Source organism: Argiope bruennichi, chromosome 8, assembly GCF_947563725.1.
Source record: "Argiope bruennichi chromosome 8, qqArgBrue1.1, whole genome shotgun sequence".
In the NCBI taxonomy this organism is placed as follows: Eukaryota; Metazoa; Arthropoda; class Arachnida; order Araneae; family Araneidae; genus Argiope; species Argiope bruennichi.
This window is the reverse complement of record NC_079158.1, coordinates 52,218,116-52,236,639: the sequence shown is the minus strand read 5'-3', so window position 1 is coordinate 52,236,639 and position 18,524 is coordinate 52,218,116. Positions and strand designations below refer to the sequence as shown.

Sequence of the window (18,524 nt, the reverse complement as noted above, 5' to 3'; positions counted from 1 at the left end):
GTTGAACAGAAGAAAATATATAAAGTAGCTCTATCCATTTTACTTTTTCTCAACGTTAAAATTTATATTCATATAACTAATCGTTGTTGTTTACCTTCAAATATTTGCTGAAGGGAAAGTGCTTTACAGAAATACGTTCTATGTCTAAAGTTCTTATAACACCATCCTGTGATTAATGAGCAATATAACCGCATATGATTGTTATCTATTTTAGGAGGGGAATTCCGCCAAATTATATTCATTAAGAAGTAAGTTTTTTATCAAATATATAAACTACATTATTCTTCTCATGTTGCTCTATAAATCCAGAAATACATATAGTTAGAAGAATTTCACAGCCAAAAAACGCTTATTGTCGAGTTATAGGATAGGATTATATAGTTAGGGTTTAAGAACTGAAAAAAAAACAAAAAAACATCGGAATTTTTTTTTGAAAGTGGGTTTATTAACTCAAACGATAATTTTTTTTTTTTTAAATATCATTTAGAGATTTTTTTTGCATCTGGAAATATATGCTCTCCCAAACGGTTAAAGAATTAGCTATTGGGACATAATTCAAATTTAAGCCCTCTGCTATAATAATAGTGAGTTTTTTTTTACCTGGTCCCTACGGTAGAGTAGTAATCTAGTGAAAGTAATAAAACAGATTAAAACCTGACTAATTATACATGGAAAAATGTTTATATTATCCTAATATTTTGTAATTCTTGAAATTTGTATTTTTTATAAATTTATTGATTTGGCAAGTAAGCTAATAACATCTTTTATTGGTCTGTTTACCCTAATACCTCTGCCTAGCAGCTGTAAATAGGTACCTTGTCAGAAATCCACCACAAATAATTTTACTAAGAGTCTAATTATTCTGCAAGTTTTTTCCCCCTTTTTTACTGTACATGATACTAAAACCGGAATGAATTCTGGGAAATGTAGATGAAGAAGTCCATTTAAATAAACATCTCTGAACCACTTACAGTAAATTAAAATAAGAGCAAGAAAACGATGCAACCTGTTAAAATGTAAAAGAAAAGAAAAATTAAAAAAGTGTGTGACTTTAATAATAATAATTTTGAATAAATTGACTTTAGTTAAATATATTCATTTTACCGCTCAATTCCTTTAATAAATAAATCATTTTTCATCAAGTAACACCCAACTTGCTTTTAAATTGACGTTTTAGCTGCTTTTATTTTATTACCTGTCTTAATTTAAAAGCTTTCCAAGTGCTAAAAATGGCCTTGTAATAATAACAGCGCATACTTAGAGATATTAATCATATGAAAGAGGCTTAACAGCTCAAAGTTCAAATTACATTGAGCTTACTCTTGAAAAAGAAAAAAAGGTCATTCGCCTTTTCCTGGTTTATATCATTACTTGATTGAAACACTTTGAACTGCAAAACTAATCAATATAAGAGCGATAAAATATATCAAGAACAAAAGTTAAATACCCGAAAATGATTAAATTTTTCAATAGATTCTTTCTTTTTTCAATGGGAGGAAGAGATGGATTTATTTTGAAATTATAAAGGTTTATAAAGTTGAATACTTTTCCCCTTTTAATAATAATAATAATGTATAATTCAACTAACAACTTTACTTTTAGTCTCTGAATTGTTTATAATTGAATGCGATTTGTGTGGTCTGAATGAATATAAAAATGAAAACTATTTTCTAATTTTTTGTGGCCATCTTCCTTTTTGAATGAAGGGTACTTGAATGCAATGGAAAATAAGCGAATTTGTATGGGTTACTATTAAAGCCATCAGATGTTATAAACATCAACCTGAGACGCTTCTAATACTGGATGCGAGAGGTAATGCTTTAGAGTGGGACTAAAAAATCACAACCAGGAATGCCTCGAGCTATGGCTCTTCATGCATTATGGAAATGGAAGTATTGTAATTTATATTGCATTGTGCAATGAAACCTGTTGCCATAATTTAAACTCTGCAGTCTAAATTATAAAAAAATATTTATTAGCTTATAAAAACAATATTGATATCTTTTACTCGTTATCGATCAATTTTGACAACAATTCCTCATTTTTAATTAGTTTGTAGTAAAAAATGAAGTTCAAAATCACTTTGCTTAATTATATAGTCTACAATCCTTTCTATATTTTTTTAAAAAAATTATGCAGGAAAAAAAAATTATTGAACAATATTTTTAATTCATTTTTAATTATGTTTAATTATTCTTACTCTTTTGCTTATTTTCAAATTTTAAATTCTTACGCGTAGAAGCAAATATCGGTGCTTTTAAAAATTTTCTACTTTTGCGAATATAAACATAGGATGTTTGTTCCCTTGTGTTAACACTTAAGTATGAAACTGACAAATTACTGAAGATTTAAATATTACGAGTTAAATTAAATAAATTGTGATTACAATTATTTCCAGAAACAAGAGAAAAAATGACAGAGAATAAAATCAAATTATCTACATTTATTTATTTATTTTTCCCAGGTAAAGATATTGAACATTAGAGTTTCTTTATCCAACTCATTTTCCAAACATATTACATTATCTATTTTAATAAAAGTTTCTTATAATTGTTTTAAAGAAATTTGTCGTCAAATATTTCAAAAAAATCATTAGTCCATTCATCATTTTTTTACATCACTTTCATTAATCAAATTTTTAAAAGAGAGTGATATTCTGAAATATAAAAAGCACACTGAAATTCATTTACATGAAAATAAATTTACCTAATAAGAAAAATTTCGAATTTGTGTGGCATTTTAATCGATAAGAATTTCAGAATAGGCCGCTAGGATTTGGCGGGGGGGGGGTAGGCAGATCGATTAAAAATAGTATTGGCTTTGTTGCTAAATATATTAATTTGTGAAAAAAAAGGTCAATTCTTTGAATTATAAAATATTAGGATAATATTAATATTATCAAGAGTAAATGAACATCTTCCTTCATGTTTCATTATATCCACTATTTTATTAGAGCATTTATTTTATAAAATACTAAGAATCTAGTTAAATATAATTGTATATAAACATGAATGTAGTCATGTAGTCATAATAAAATAAATAAGAATATATATTTTTTCACAAAACTACTAAAATAAAATAAAATAATGACCCCAAAGTAATTTATTAACAGCTTAATTAAAAATGTATTGGAACATGAAACAACCCAAAAATAATTTATTAACAGCTTACTTAAAAATGTATTGGAACATGAAACGACCCAAAAGTAATTTATTAACAGCTTAATTAAAAATGTATTGGAACAAGAAACGACCCAAAAGTAATTTATTAACAGCTTAATTAAAAATGTATTGGAACATGAAACGACCCAAAAGTAATTTATTAACAGCTTAATTAAAAATGTATTGGAACATGAAACTAAATTGACCAATTTAATAAAGGAAGGACTCTATATTGTACACTAACTAGGATCACAAAATGTCTATTTTGTCACTGATTTCCCAGAGAGTGTTTGCGGACTGTGATAAAAAAGAGCAAATACCAAACAAGTGGAATGTTTCAGGCATTTAGTCTGTCTTGTTTAGCTGAAATTGTTGAATAGTGTATAATTAGAAGGTTAAGTTTTCATAAATTGCAATACATGATAAACTTATTTTAACAACCAAATGGCATTTACCAAAACTGGAAATCTACAGGTATTTTTTAATAAATAAAATCAAAAGAACGTGCTGAGCTATTCGAGAAATGTTATATGAGAGTACAGCATTCTATTTAAATCTGTTCTGATTTCTGCGACCCATTTCGATACAAAGATATTGGTGAACCAAATCCTTTTAGAAAAGAACAAAATTTGGAACAAGAGAATAGAATCAAATTTCACTGGCAAAGCACACCCGAGTGCATCAGTCCGCCAACACTGGAATTGCTTATTTGCTTCTCACCCTGGAAATGACCGGAGACGCTGTGACGTCACTGAAAAACCGTCACGTGATCAAGGTTGAAGGGTACTTCATTGAAGTTCCTATTATAACAGCTGGGCCGAAAAAGTGGACCTGCAACCAGTTTCATCCGCCCTGATTCGGAAAGAATCGAACGTCAGATGGATGCGAAATAGGGTATTGGGCCCTTAAATCCATGTGCGAAACATCAAGAAGGTGTATTCTTTCTTCAGAGTTTACGAAAACTGGTATGACATACTGATGTGAAATCGTTTTCTAGAACCTCGGGTAAACACGTGCCGGTGCCAACTCTTAGTGGAGATGGTTGGATTCCAGTGAAAGAGCAGGCAAGATTTTCTATGATTCATTTGTTTTTTTAGAAAAAAAATTTAGTTCCAAACAACGTCTGAAAAATTAAATATTATAATGCAGTTTTATATAAATTTAATTGTAAATGCGTTCTGTATTTATTGTAAGATTTATATATATATATTTTATTATTTATTTATTTATTTATTGCATTTTGATTCATTTAGTATCCAGTAATTTTCAGACATTTTTATGTTTATTATTAATTTATTTCACTGAATTTAATTGTTCTTAAATAGAATGCTACTAATTTTTAAAAAAAATTTATGCCTCGAGTTGATGTGGTGGTAAAATTGCAGTGAATAAAACACTATAAATTAATTTTTTTCAAAGGTCTCACCGAAATAAACTGTCCATCATTGCTCTCTTTTTCTGATTTTTTAATATTTAATTATTTAATAATATTTTATAGTTTTCAGATATTATGACTAGTACGTTCAATATAAATATTTTCTTTATTTGATTGATTAATTTTAATGAAACCTGTTTAACATTTCCGCACTAAAAACTGAGACATTAGAATAACAACAAAGAACATGGGATTTCTTTTAACGATTTGCGTGTTTAAGTAAACATTTAATTTATAACATCGTTTCGTATGGAATCGGCAGAATTCAGTTCCCGTTATTCAATATTATCCAGAAAATAAAAACGGTTTAATAACGATACTAATTTAATTGTTTATAATTTTTCTATCATTTTTACAACTCATTGAGCAAATTTTGCAATTTAAAGATATGTTTATATTTATAATTTACAATTTCTCATTAACGCACGGGAGAGTATCGTTATTTAAAAAAGGAGTAAAATCAAAGACATGTCTTTATGTTATCTATAGAATGCAGAGCAAACAATGTGTAATTTTTTTTATCAGGGCGAATTAAATTTTAAAATTTTGAATTGAAAAAAAGAAGTCTTGCAGTAGTAAATTTCAGGTAAATAAGGATATATTTTAGGAGACCTTTTCTATAATTCGATTTATTCATACTATGAATAGTTTTATAACAGCGTTTTTCTTTGAATTTGATTCATCATTATTATTGTATTCAATGCATATAATATTCAGTGAATGATTCCATGATTTTAGTGGAGATGTTTTCGTTTGCCGTAAAAGGCAGTCTTTAAATTCTCAACGTATTTGTTAAGATAAAGAATTTCCAGTTCAGGGCATTTCTCCAAAAGGAAATCTTATTATCAAAATTGTTTCAGTTCAATTGTTAATATTTTTTTTTCAGAAAAACATCACAGTTTGAATTATTTATATTATGTTTTTTCCTAGATATTTTTGCATCAAAAATTAATGATTTTTAATTTGTATTCATTAAAAAAATAAAAAGTATTAAATAGAAATAAAATTAAATTGATAATTCTCATAACACGAAGTATATATTCAATTTATTGAATTTTGTATGTATTTCGATTTTTTGAATTTTGTATGGAATAATAATTTTCATAAAAAAACATTTGCAGAATTTAAAAAAATTATCAGTTAAAATATGATGATTTATCATATATTTTATAAATAGATAAATAATATTTTATATTATTATTTATATTAACAGTAACAATTTTTCATATTATTATCTAATATCAATCTTTTTACTTTATAATGTTATATCTAGAAGCAATTAAATGTTATATTTCAATCCAGTTATCATATAAGTACTTGACGGCGTCCTGGCATAGGGGTAGTACGTCTTTTCCGTGATCTGGGCTTACCGTGTTCGAGTCCTGATTTGGGCATGATTGTTCTTCTATGTTCTATCTGCGAGGTGTGTGATTGTGTCACCCTGTAAAAAGGGGTTGTGCAAGCGAATGTGACGCATGACGTAGCTAAGTCGAACTTTCGGCTCTAGTTGGCGCTGCTGAAAAAAAAAAGAGGCGCCCACTCGGCTTATATTGCTGCCAGATCTGTCAGCGGGCTTGTAAAGTGCCATAAATAACAACAACAACAATATATAAGTGACTTGTTTATAGTTTCTAACTTTATTATTAATTGGAATTACTTAATTGTTTTCGTTTATTTTGAGTTCGAATAAAACATTATAAGCAAAAGAAGTTTCAAAGATTAGATAAAAATTGCGGTAGAATTTGAAGATTCATAATTAAAGAAATTGATATTTAGAATTTTCGTATCCGAAGCATATATTTCAATTTATTATTATTATTATTGTTTTCATGTTTTAAAATTATATCTTATTTACTGTGTGAGAAGAATGAAATTAATGAAATTCGTCCTAAAACTAAAATATTTTTGAATTTACAAGTGCGCTTAGAATGTACTAAAAATTGTATGTTCATTTAAAAAAATCAAAATTAAATTCTAATTTATTTTTGACCAACTAATTTGTAAAATCTTTTGGGGGCACAATCTTTATTCGAAACTCTTAATCGAAAACTTATTCGAAACTTAAAAATAATATTCAATTTTATTCCGGGAAGTAAACAACTCCTCTAGGAATGTTAATACAAAACCATAAGCCGTGTTAAACAGTATAGAATGTTTCCATTATTTGCTTTCGATTAATTCATCGTTGTTGTCATCACCCACTTTGGATTCATTTTTATCAAAGCAGTCGACCTTTATATTCTGATCGGTGAAGAGATAATTCGCCGTAGTAAAATTTTCATTTTCTTGTAAAAATTGTTCGAATTCAGTGTCGTCATTTATTTGCCCTGATGAAACGAGGGCACTGTGCATATATACATGTGGACGTATCTATACGATCTCACCTCACTATCGTCCTTGTCTTTCTTCTATAAAATCATCATTAATAAAAAAGAATTATCGTAGTGGAAAGACTGAATTTTTCAATATTTAAACAATTGTGCTTACTCACGATTGAGGATTTAGGACTTTTTAATTTTTAAAAATGAAATGCGGATTTCTAAGAATTCCCGTGGCAGAAAAAATATTGGTGAAACAGTTTCTATCCTTGCATGATTTCATTAGTGTTTTCTGTTCCTGGAAGATATATTTCAATTTTTATTTATTTTGGAAGTATTATTCAATTTTCTAGATAATTTGTTTCATATTTGCTATAATTGATTCTCTGATTGCAGAAAACACATGAATATATTTTTAAAAAATTGCATCGATACTGTTTTTACGTTCTGATGAGAAATATTCATATAAGTGAAGAAAATAACATAAACTTGGCTTTAGAAATGCTCATAGCCAACGAAAACTTGAATTGGTACATAAATTCTATGACTCGTTTTGTTTCTATATTAAACTTTCGAGATTATATCTCTTAAAAAGTTTTTTTTTTTACTTTGTACTTGATATTGTTTGGTTCTGTGGCTATTTCAATATTAGAATTATTTAATACTAGCCGCCTTTGGCGACCAGCCAGTTCGCCAATCTTAATGCTCGTTAAAATTTTATTAAAATTTTATGTAACTGTAATTAATAATTAAATATTTTATGTAACTCCTATTTTAATAGATTCTTCATCACAATATTTTACTGCTTCAAATTTTGATAGTCATATAATTCATTCATAATAATATAAAGGCCTTCAGCCATAACGTAATATGTATTTCTCAAGAATCTCTCATTAGCTCCCGTAGAATTTATGCTTTAAATTAAAGTGGAAAGGATTAAATTGCACTTAATATAAGAACATTTTTTTACTGAAACGAAGCATTTTTTTTTAATATGAGTACTGAAAACAGAGTCGATGAGTATTTAAACCTTATGGGCACTAAAGAATATCTTTCTTAATTTATGTAATATCTCAAGAAGTTTTCTACAAAATTTTCTCAGATTCATCATGAACAGATCAATTAATTAACAATGTTTAAATGCATGAGACTCTAAGAAAATAAATAGAATCGTTTGAAATAATCGTTCGGAAACATATTAAGCCTTCAAAACCAAGTCCGTATTCGTTGGAAATAGAGTTGTCAACAATCAGAACACAATGCGCATGCATGAATTTTCAACGCCAATTATGGTAACGCAAATGCGTGGATTTTCTACGCCAGTTGGGGTAACGCTACGCAGATTAGAAATTTTTAATTTCCTTTATTTTGTTTTATTTTAATTCAAAACTACTTCAGAATGAATCTGAAAGATCGATTAATTTACAATGTTTAGTTTTAAATGCCTCAAACACTAAGAAAATAAACAGAATAGTTTGAAATAATCGGCTGAAAATATGTTAAGCCTATCCTCATTAGCGTGGGGGAAAAAACTGAAGCCTTACTCATTTGGCGGAGGGGAAATGAAAAGAGTTTTTGTCGAAGTTGTTTTTATTTAGAATTTAATTAATAATTAAAATTCTAAATAAAAATTCAAAAAAGGGACCCCAGGTGCACATTACCGACCTCCAAGGTATGAATGTGCCAAATTTGGTAGTTGTAGGTCAAACGATCTGGCCTGTAGAGCGCCAACACACACACACACACACATTGAGCTTTATATTAGATTAATTTCCCTTGCGACCAGCTGATTCGTCGAGAATCATGGTTACTTTTAATTTTCTATGCATAAAGTTTATGATTCCTCCAAGAAAAGATTTGTAAACATCACATTGTGATAGGTATCGAAATCGTATTAAACTTACAGCCTCATGTCGATTCTGTTTGCGCATGAATTCTAACTGTGTATATGAATCATCTTAATAGAATAAAGTCCCATGATAGTGCTATTAAAAACAGAAGTGCCAGGGAAATCTCTTTTCAGACTTCTGTAAACTCTTTTCTGAACTTCATTTTCCTACTCATCTTGTAAACTACACAGATATTAATCAAAATTCTTTTCCTTTAGTTTTTGAAAATGGAATAAAATCGTGAGATTAAATATTTGAAGAATTAAATTTTAGGAAACTAGGTTTGAGCTTCAGTTCAATAATAATATTCAGTTCAATAGTAAAATAATGTTTGTAACCAGAGGGAGTGGTCTTCCTAAAACTTTCTCGCCTACTCTGTAATAAACTTGCCATGCCATAGGACGGCTTACATGGCATTGGCTTACAATAGTTACGAAATGTTAATTTTTGGCGTGAATTTAGCATTTTTACTGAAACTGGCGTGGAATTATTGGCGCGTGTTTTGGCGATTAATCTCTGGAATAAGGTTAATAGTATCCAGAAATCGAATTTGTGTTTTAGACACGTTTTTATCAATCGATTGAAACAAAAAATTGATACAAAACCTGTACATGTATTCATAAAATCACATACCAAATTTGATATATTTAAGTCCCTGTGTTTTTGAGTATCGCGTTTAATGTTTTCTGAAAGTACAGACCGACATATAGTCAACCCTTTGTTGAATTTGGCTCAAAATTTGTGAAATATCTACACTATAGATTTTAAATCTGTGTACCGATTTTTTTCAATCTAGCTCTTTTCGTTTTGTAATTATCGTGTTAATTAATATTCCAACAGTCAGGCAGACGAACTTGCTTTGAACAAATTTTGATCAAAATTTATTTGAAATCTGCAGATTTGGTGCAAAGACAGTATATCAAATTTCAATAGTCTAACTCAAATCAATTTTGAGTTATCTTTGTCACAAACAGATAGACGGACATTTTTCAAAAATATGTTTTTCGAACACAGGGAGGTTTCGTAAACGTGGAAGATTCATCAAAATTTCGAATTCTAATTATTTTTCTTTTACGATTACGAATTTTTCTTTCTCTACAATATGTATAAAAGAAAATAATAATTCTCAAATTTCAGAAAGAATTTACACTACAATTAAATTGGTATCATGAAAAATAATACTTTTTGAATTTTGAAGTCATGTAAAAGAATATTTTCATGAGTTATCGCGGATGAAATGTTGCTTAATCTTGAATTAGTTAAAATTCTTATTAAATTTTCAAAAAAAAAATCTCTACTAGTTGCGCATTTCTACCCTTCAAATCGTATGTGTGCCAAATTTGCTGTCTTTAGGTCAAGCAGACAAACCTGTAGAGTGCCAATGCGCCAACACTCGCAACACACTCATTCTCCATTGTTAATTAAAAAGGATATGGAGATAAGTTTTTTCTTTCATATAATCTTTCATTTGAAAAGGATAAGTTTATTGAACGAATAAATGTGACTATAAAAAGAAAATACTCAAAGGTAAAAGCTCACGTTAAGACTACAGTTATCTTATTAAAAAAAATTCTCATGTTGTGTAGAACCAAAGGTCGGAAAATAATAAAATTCGCTACTGATTAGCTTGTTCTAGATGATGATACAGACTTAAATTGTTAATCTTAACGAATAATGTTGCCATAAAGTCTGGCTTGATGGGGCCAGAAAAAGGGATACAAAATTCCTAACTTTTTACATAAAAGAATTTATATATTAAAGATAGTAACATTTAAATTAAGTACACTGATGAAATATGTGTCAATAATTTAAAATGCAATTTTTTAGTGTCTCCAAATTCAGGTGAAAATAAAAAGATAATTGAATTTAAGCTATGCAACTTAAATAAACTTTAACTTTTGAAAAAAATGAGAAAAAGGAAAACTTGATATAAAATGTGTAATCAATTTATTTATTTAACGGAATTTTATCATACTGTCTTTATTTGAAAACCATGATGTTAAAATGTATCTCTTTTTTTACCAGGTGAAAGAGTTGCTGAGCTTGAAATCTCTGTAAACCATGCCTCTCAAAATTGGAAGCAAATTGAATGAAAGCAGTGAGAGTCTTCCAGGACATTTGACGTGGACGCTGTCAAAAGATGTATTCCAAAAAGTATTATCTGGCGCAACTTGGCTATCAAAATCAGTCCAAGTGCAGAATGGGCAGTTCGGGGAGCATCAACCACTGGTGCACACAATAAATAGGAATTATTCCTGTAACGAAATTTATCAAGGTACGTTCTATTTCCTACATTATAAAGCATTTAAATGCGCCCTTATTTTGCTTCGATTTTAAAGATTTAAAAATCAAAACGTGCGTTTTTTAATAATGTAGTATGGAATGAAATTGTGCCTGTTGGGGAGAGACTATTATAATAGCCTCACCCCTATCAGTAAATCATCTTATATAATTTCTGGCATGCTCTCTGATGCAAATAATTTTGTTCGAAAACATTTGCTCTCTATTGGACTAACACGTAAGGCATCATCAATTCATATCTATGGCTTTGATCGTCAGGCTTTTAAAAACTGCCGACTTTCATTCTTACGCAGTAAAGTGCAAATACATGCAAAGTTCGTCGTTACTATATAAACGGTTTCGTTCATTAGAGTCTATTTGTATTCTAAAGCTTAATATTTAAAAGATAGTTAAATAAGTTAAATCATTAAAACCTCTTGGTAAGGTTTAATATTTATACTTTCAATGTTTCATCATAGCTTTGCTTAATAATTTTAATTCATTTTTATTCCTTTAGCAAAACTTTTTTTTATCAGGTGATGCCCTTTTAATAAAAATTAAATTCTTTTTGTTACGTTACTTATGGGAAATTAAAAATTATATTTGAAAACAACACGCAACATCATAGTGTTGCTAAAAAAGTGAATGTTCATCCTTCTTCTAAATTTTGTGGTATTGTAATCTTGCATTTTTATTTTGTAAAATACACACACACATATATTAAACAGTATTATCTCTCATCAGTTTTCAATAGTTGGAAGAGAGTCATGTGATTAAATATTTGATAACGGTAAAGATAAAATATTTGATTTGATTCTAGTTATATTTCTTCTGAGAAATGCATATCCCGAATAAAATATCTTGTATTATATTTTCGAAAACAATATTTTTTTTCTCTAATTTCTGCATTCTGAGTGCATTTTTCTACGACTGTTACTTTAAAAAAAACCTCTATTTTCTACAAATAAAATTGAAGCAATGACTTTCAATTTGTCAAGTTTCTCCTTTCTTAGTATGCCGCAATTATAATGGCAGAAAGATTAAATATTGTGAAAAATCGGCTATGGCGGTTTATAAAGCTTTCGTGAACTCCTTTGTCATTAATATCGGCACGATATTTGCAGGAAAGCCTAAGTAAATTAGAATTTACAATCTCAAATCTTTAAGTGTGCTGATTTTGCATTTATTATCGATATCTGAAAAATATTTATATAACAGTTAGTAAGCTCAAAAAAGGGTTGTTCTTATTAAGCTGAATTTTAAAAAAAACATATCTTTGTCTCCAGTTACAGTGTCTTCAGTCCTCTGAAGCATAGTGAAAACCAATGAAAACCATTTAAATCGAGTTAAATGAAACAAAAACGAGAAAAATCGAATTAGTTGATTTAAAATTAAAAACAACCAATATAGAAAATATTTTGACATTACTTATTTAAAATTCCAAAATTCACGGGAAAGTGATAAAATTCAATAATGCTTCAATAATAAAGGAAACGGAATTAAATAGGCACGAGGAGTTTCTTTCAAATGTTAAACAAATTAAGAATGGACGATGTATAAGGCATCAAATTAATGACTTGAATAATATGAATTAACTGAAACTCTTGACAAACTTTGAATTAAATTGAGAATAGTTTGAATTAAAGAATTCTTGTTCATTGTAGAAAAACTGAAGTGATTATTAGAACTTAAGGTGCCGAATATATTTCATTTCAAAACACACAAATGCTGAAAAGATTAGAAAGTAACCAATGTGAATGGTCTCCTCGAAATTTTCTCGTATATTTTAATAAATTTACCTATGCATTATTAATTACATGCCATTGACGGACCTAATAGTTACCTAAAAAAAGCCTATTAGTATGCGTTTGGTGGCTATCTTTTTGGCGATTAACCGATTGGATGCGGTTAGCAAACAATAACCATAAAACCGAATGCGTATTTTGGATATCTTTTTTGCCACTGATTGATACCATATCTGACATACAGCTACAATTGAAATCACAAAATAACGCCCTAAATATCATACTAAGACATTTCGTTTTTGAATTATCATGTTTGCATGCTCGTAAAAAGGCAGATGCACAGATGGTAAATCTCTTGAAGGATTTGATTTCAAATTTGATAAGCATTTTGTATTCCAAACTTAATCCATCTAGATATTTTCGTTTTGTAATTATCATGCTACTTTGTATCCAATTTTTCAAAATTTTATACATCTAGTCCTTTTTGTTTTGTAGGTATCGTGTTACTTTGTACTCGAACAGCCAATCAGACAAACACCCTTTGAATGGATTTCATTTAAAATTTGAAAGAACTCAGCAAATTCGGAATCGAGATCGTACACAAACTACAATTTTTAAGTTATTGGGTTGACAGACAAACATCATTCTTAAAACGTGTTTCTTCGGATTCAAGGAAATCTGAGACGTGGAGATTCTATATAAATTTCGAATTCGAATTTTATGACAATTACTATAATTTCTCTTTGTATGCTTAGAAGTTAAAAAAGGAAAAAAACACATTTGTGTAAATAATGACCACTTATAAAACATTTGGGTTATTTTTACCTTAAATATCTTTTACTTACCTTTCCTAATTCGCATTAATAAGATTTTGATATAAATATTTGCGACTTCAATTAAAATATCATGAAATGGGTTCCAATCAATTATATATTATCAATTATATTTATTTTGAGGAAAGCTCACTTTGATGCATTTTTTTCTTTGATTTGTAAAAATGTGAATCAATTTATTAGTGTTTTAATATTATTAGGAGTATCTAGGAATCTTTTACATGTATGCAAATGTAACAAAATATAACAAAAGAGAAATGCAAATGTAACAAAAGAGAACAGTAATGGATTTCCGATTAAGCAAACAAAGTAACTGCTTCTAGGCTAAGAAGAGGCATAAGCAAGGCATATAAAAAACTTATTTTACCTGCTGTCAAATATATTAGTGTATAAAATATACAAATTAAATTGTATAATATTAGACTAATATTAAGTTAATTAGTGTAGCTTGACCATCATATATAACTGGTTAAGCTCCGATAGATTTCAGTGCATTCACTTAGTTATTACAACATTTATAAACAACATTTCTCTTCGAGGAAATTTTGTACAGTTTTGGATAGTACAAATAGATTAGTGTATAAAATATACAAATTAAATTGTATAATATTAGACTAATATTAAGTTAATTAGTATAGCTTGACCATCATATATAATTGGTTAAGCTCCGATAGATTTCAGTGCATTCACTTAGATATTACAACATTTATAAACAACATTTCTCTTCGAGGAAATTTTGTACAGTTTTGGATAGTACAAATAGATTAGTGTATAAAATATACAAATTAAATTGTATAATATTAGACTAATATTAAGTTAATTAGTTTAGCTTGACCATCATATATAATTGGTTAAGCTCCGATAGATTTCAGTGCATTCACTTAGTTATTACAACATTTATAAACAACATTTCTCTTCGAGGAAATTTTGTACAGTTTTGGATAGTACAAATAGATTAGTGTATAAAATATACAAATTAAATTGTATAATATTAGACTAATATTAAGTTAATTAGTATAGCTTGACCATCATATATAATTGGTTAAGCTCCGATAGATTTCAGCGCATTCACTTAGTTATTACATTTATAAACAAAATTTCTCTTCGAGGAAATTTTGTACAGTTTTAGATTATATAATATTTTCCTTAGAGTTGTGGATAGAGATAATGTAATTCTAAAAACCAGATATTTCGGCAAAAAATGAATAAAAAAAACCGGCATAGTTATTTCAAAGATAAAAAATACAACTTCCTGAAAAATTTCATTGAAAAACATTTTGTTCAGTTACTTCCTTACTATATAAATGTCGAAGGAAGTATTTTGTATTAATTAATTACTTCGAATAATATGAATGGAATCTTATCTTTACAAACTGTAATTGCTTTAAAAACTAGTTCTTTACCTAAAGGTCTGCAATAGTCATTAATGACTTGGTTGATTTCGATGAACGAGGAAGAATGTGTAACATTTTTGGATGATTCAGATTTCGGAACTTAGTATCTCTACTGGTTTATCTGGTACAAGGCCTCCATGTTTGGGTTTGTTGACAAACTTTCACTCGACTTTTGACATTGCAAAACCGCTTCCATCCGGTTACAACCAGAAATAAAATCTCGGAAGAACAATTGCCCTTCGCTTGTCACTATTTCCTCCCTCTTGATTGATATTTCTACAAATTTCTTTTACTTAATTGTTACTCTTGCCTGTTGTTGACTTTTGAAACAAGTTTCTAGACTCGCTTTTATATTCTTCATTAAAAATTGGGAATAACATAATTTTTTTGATTTTTCTTGCACTGATACGCAATAACAAAGTTGTCTGGAACCATTTCGTTATTTATTTTTGTCTGAGGACAGGAATTTTAAAAACATTTCTCGGAATTATTATTTTTTTTTAGATGATGCAAGAAAAGAAATACAAAATAAATGTTTATTCATAAATTTCTTATATAATGTATAGGAATGTAAAATAAAAAGAAATTACTATTCAAGGAAAGGAACATTGACAAGATTTAAAGTTCGACAGTAAATAACTATGTCTCGAAAAACATACAATTTTTATCATTCTTTTTCATAATGGCCTTCACCTTTTGTCTGATAAATTAATCAAAATGCTAATTTTTTTTTTTTTTTTTGCCTTTATGAAGTACTAAACTTTGATGCTATCGTTTCCATATACTAGGTCATACACTGAGAAAATGACAAAATGACATTTGGAAGATAAATTTTCATAGAATTTACGTGAAAATGCTTTTCATTTCTCATACATTTCTTTATGTACAAAGATAAAAGTAATTTTACATAAAGCTTGTTTACCACATAATGCTGGTTTAAATATTATATTTAATTGTCAAAAAATCTCAGTTGGAATGTTAAGAAAATGACAAAACGACATTTGTAAGATAAATTTTGATAGAATTTACATGGATAATATAATATATTGCAGGGATAAAATAATTTTAAATAGAATTAATCTTGTCCACTACATTATGCTGTATTAAATATTATATTTAAGTGTCAAAATAATCTCGATTCTGAGACTTTTTGCAATCTAGAATCGAATCATTTTGAGAAACTCGGATATATTGAAGAAATTTGAATTTTTGAAATACATTCTTATAAAAATAGAGTAAAAAAAACTAATTATAATTTTTTTGTACTAAATAACTGAAATTCTTAAATATTTTGTTCACGATTATTTATTTAAAACCTCGTTTTAATGTAAAAACCACTTAACGTATTCCATATATTCTTACTTATAAATATTATTCATATAGTATATATGAAGAATATTTATAAGCAAGATATATTTGATTTTTTCCATGATGTAGTTTAAATATTTCCATCTCAGCGCTCGTTTTGATGTTGATTGGTTTGGTTAGGTTTAGTTATATTAACGTCCCGTTTTGAAGCAACACTAGGGCTATTTTGGGACGGACCTCGTAATTTTGAACCACGGTCAGATGACGAGGACGACACCTGAGCTGGCACCCCCCTCTCCACACCGCACCACACCAGCGGAAGGGCGTTTGGTCATGACGGATTTAACGTGCAACAGACCCCCTTACACGACGGTTCTTCGGTGGAATCGGTCTCGAACCTGAAACCCTCCGGTTCCGAAGCCGAGACCTTACCACCAGGCCACCGCGGCCTGTTTTGATGTTGAACTACATCTCCTGAATTCCACTTAACTGGTTTCGAAAACTGAATACTAGTATCTATATTTACTGAGATTAGCAAGTCAGGGATTTAGCGATTCTCGCTAGATATTGATCCTAATTCGTTATTGAAACAATTATTTCCAAAAGAATCTTATAATTCTTTTTTTTTTTTTTTGCATGATATATGAAACTTATCATTTTTCTTTATAAACGGCATAGATGCTACAACAATAATTTTTCATAAACTGTTGGCATGCATCCAGTTTTGTTTGGAACAAATGATATATTACGAATTAAGATTTTCTTCTCGTGTTGAACTAATCAATCGGAAACTCTAATCAACCTATATATCATTTGATTTCTCTACCGTATAGTATCCCCCTCTCGTTGAATTTCAAGTTTCCTGCAAAAAATATGGAGTGAGATTTTCCTTTAAAAAAGGAAATGGTAAAATTAAATAAAATAATGAATCTTTAAAAAAAGAAATATACTTGTACAGCATTCGTTTTATCTAAGTCTTAATATTGAACTTATAACATAAAAAGATAAATTTAATGGCTTTTTTCTTCTTGCTTTAACAGCAGAAAATTTATTCTAATATCTCATTTAAATTTAATTCTTAACAATTTATTTATCATGGAATATAACGTTATGTTTGATCATCTTTCTTTTGCTTTTGCAGATCTTAAATAGTTTATTACATTAAACTTTTTTTTAAATCATTCTGCGCCAGCAAGAAATTTTATTAAAAATAATTAAAATCAGTGGGTTCAGCATCATTTATTGTAGGAATATTTTTCATGTTGAAATTTGTTTTGATAATATCTGAGAATTTTTTAATAAAGTCAGCTATATATATATTTTTTTATTTATCTACTGGCATGGGAGTGCAGTAAACAATTTTCCTTACATTTCATAATTCGAAAAATATTTCGCTGGGGAAATAGATATATACTGGTTTATCGTCCTCAGAAAATCTGCATGGCCAAGATGACTGTCAATAACAACAGTCGGAAATACGACTATCATCGAAAAGAAGTGCAGCCCTATTTTTAAATGACATAAAGTTAAAAAAAATGCTTATCTTCTAGTTTTATAAAATTATCTAAGCAAATTCGCTCATTTGTAATTTAATTTTAATAACAATTATCAGCATTTTTTTAATCGTTTGCAGTATTTAATAGTTAAATATTGATCATATTTATGATGAATTGTGAGCAACGCATGCAGCAACATGTTAAACAGGAACATAAAGCTGTTTAAAATGCAATTTTATGAATAAATAACACTTATTGATCGATCATAAGATAATATAGCGTTATCATAATAACAAAATTTTTAATTATAAAAAAATCCTTAAGGTCTTTCAGTCTTATAATTAATTTATGATAATAAACTTTGACTTTTCAGTCATAATTCATTTATGAATTCTAAAAGTTCATATATAATAGATAAAAACTGACTAATTTATTTCTAACCAGCTGATTTTTAATTTTTATTCTGTTTATTTTTAGGGAAAGGTAGAGAGACTCCAGTATTTCCAGGTTATCAAGTCAATGCTAGAAGAGCTCTGTGGCCGTCTCGAAATAACAACCTCCCATCGAATCTCAACCCACTCGATACAGTGACTATATCAGATGTCTGCAGATCTGCGACACCCCTCATTCCACCGGTACCTGAACATGAAGAGGGTAAGATATTC

General features: G+C 28.5%; 1 protein-coding gene across 3 annotated transcripts in view; it reads left to right on the top strand.

The window, feature by feature from the left end:
- Positions 1–65: 65 nt before the first annotated feature.
- LOC129980558 (sodium-coupled neutral amino acid transporter 7-like) overlaps positions 66–18,524 on the top strand; it is a 38,535-nt gene continuing 20,076 nt past the window's right edge. Inside the window, exons 1-3 of one of the 3 annotated variants that reach the window (XM_056090910.1) lie at positions 66–248; positions 10,829–11,078; positions 18,337–18,513. In XM_056090910.1, coding sequence (XP_055946885.1) covers positions 10,865–11,078; positions 18,337–18,513 — 391 coding nt within the window. In that variant the 5' untranslated portion in view covers positions 66–248; positions 10,829–10,864. Of the gene's footprint in view, positions 249–3,966; positions 4,226–4,329; positions 4,351–10,828; positions 11,079–18,336; positions 18,514–18,524 lie in introns of those variants that run through there. The other 2 variants (XM_056090909.1, XM_056090911.1) reach the window with 2 other exon arrangements.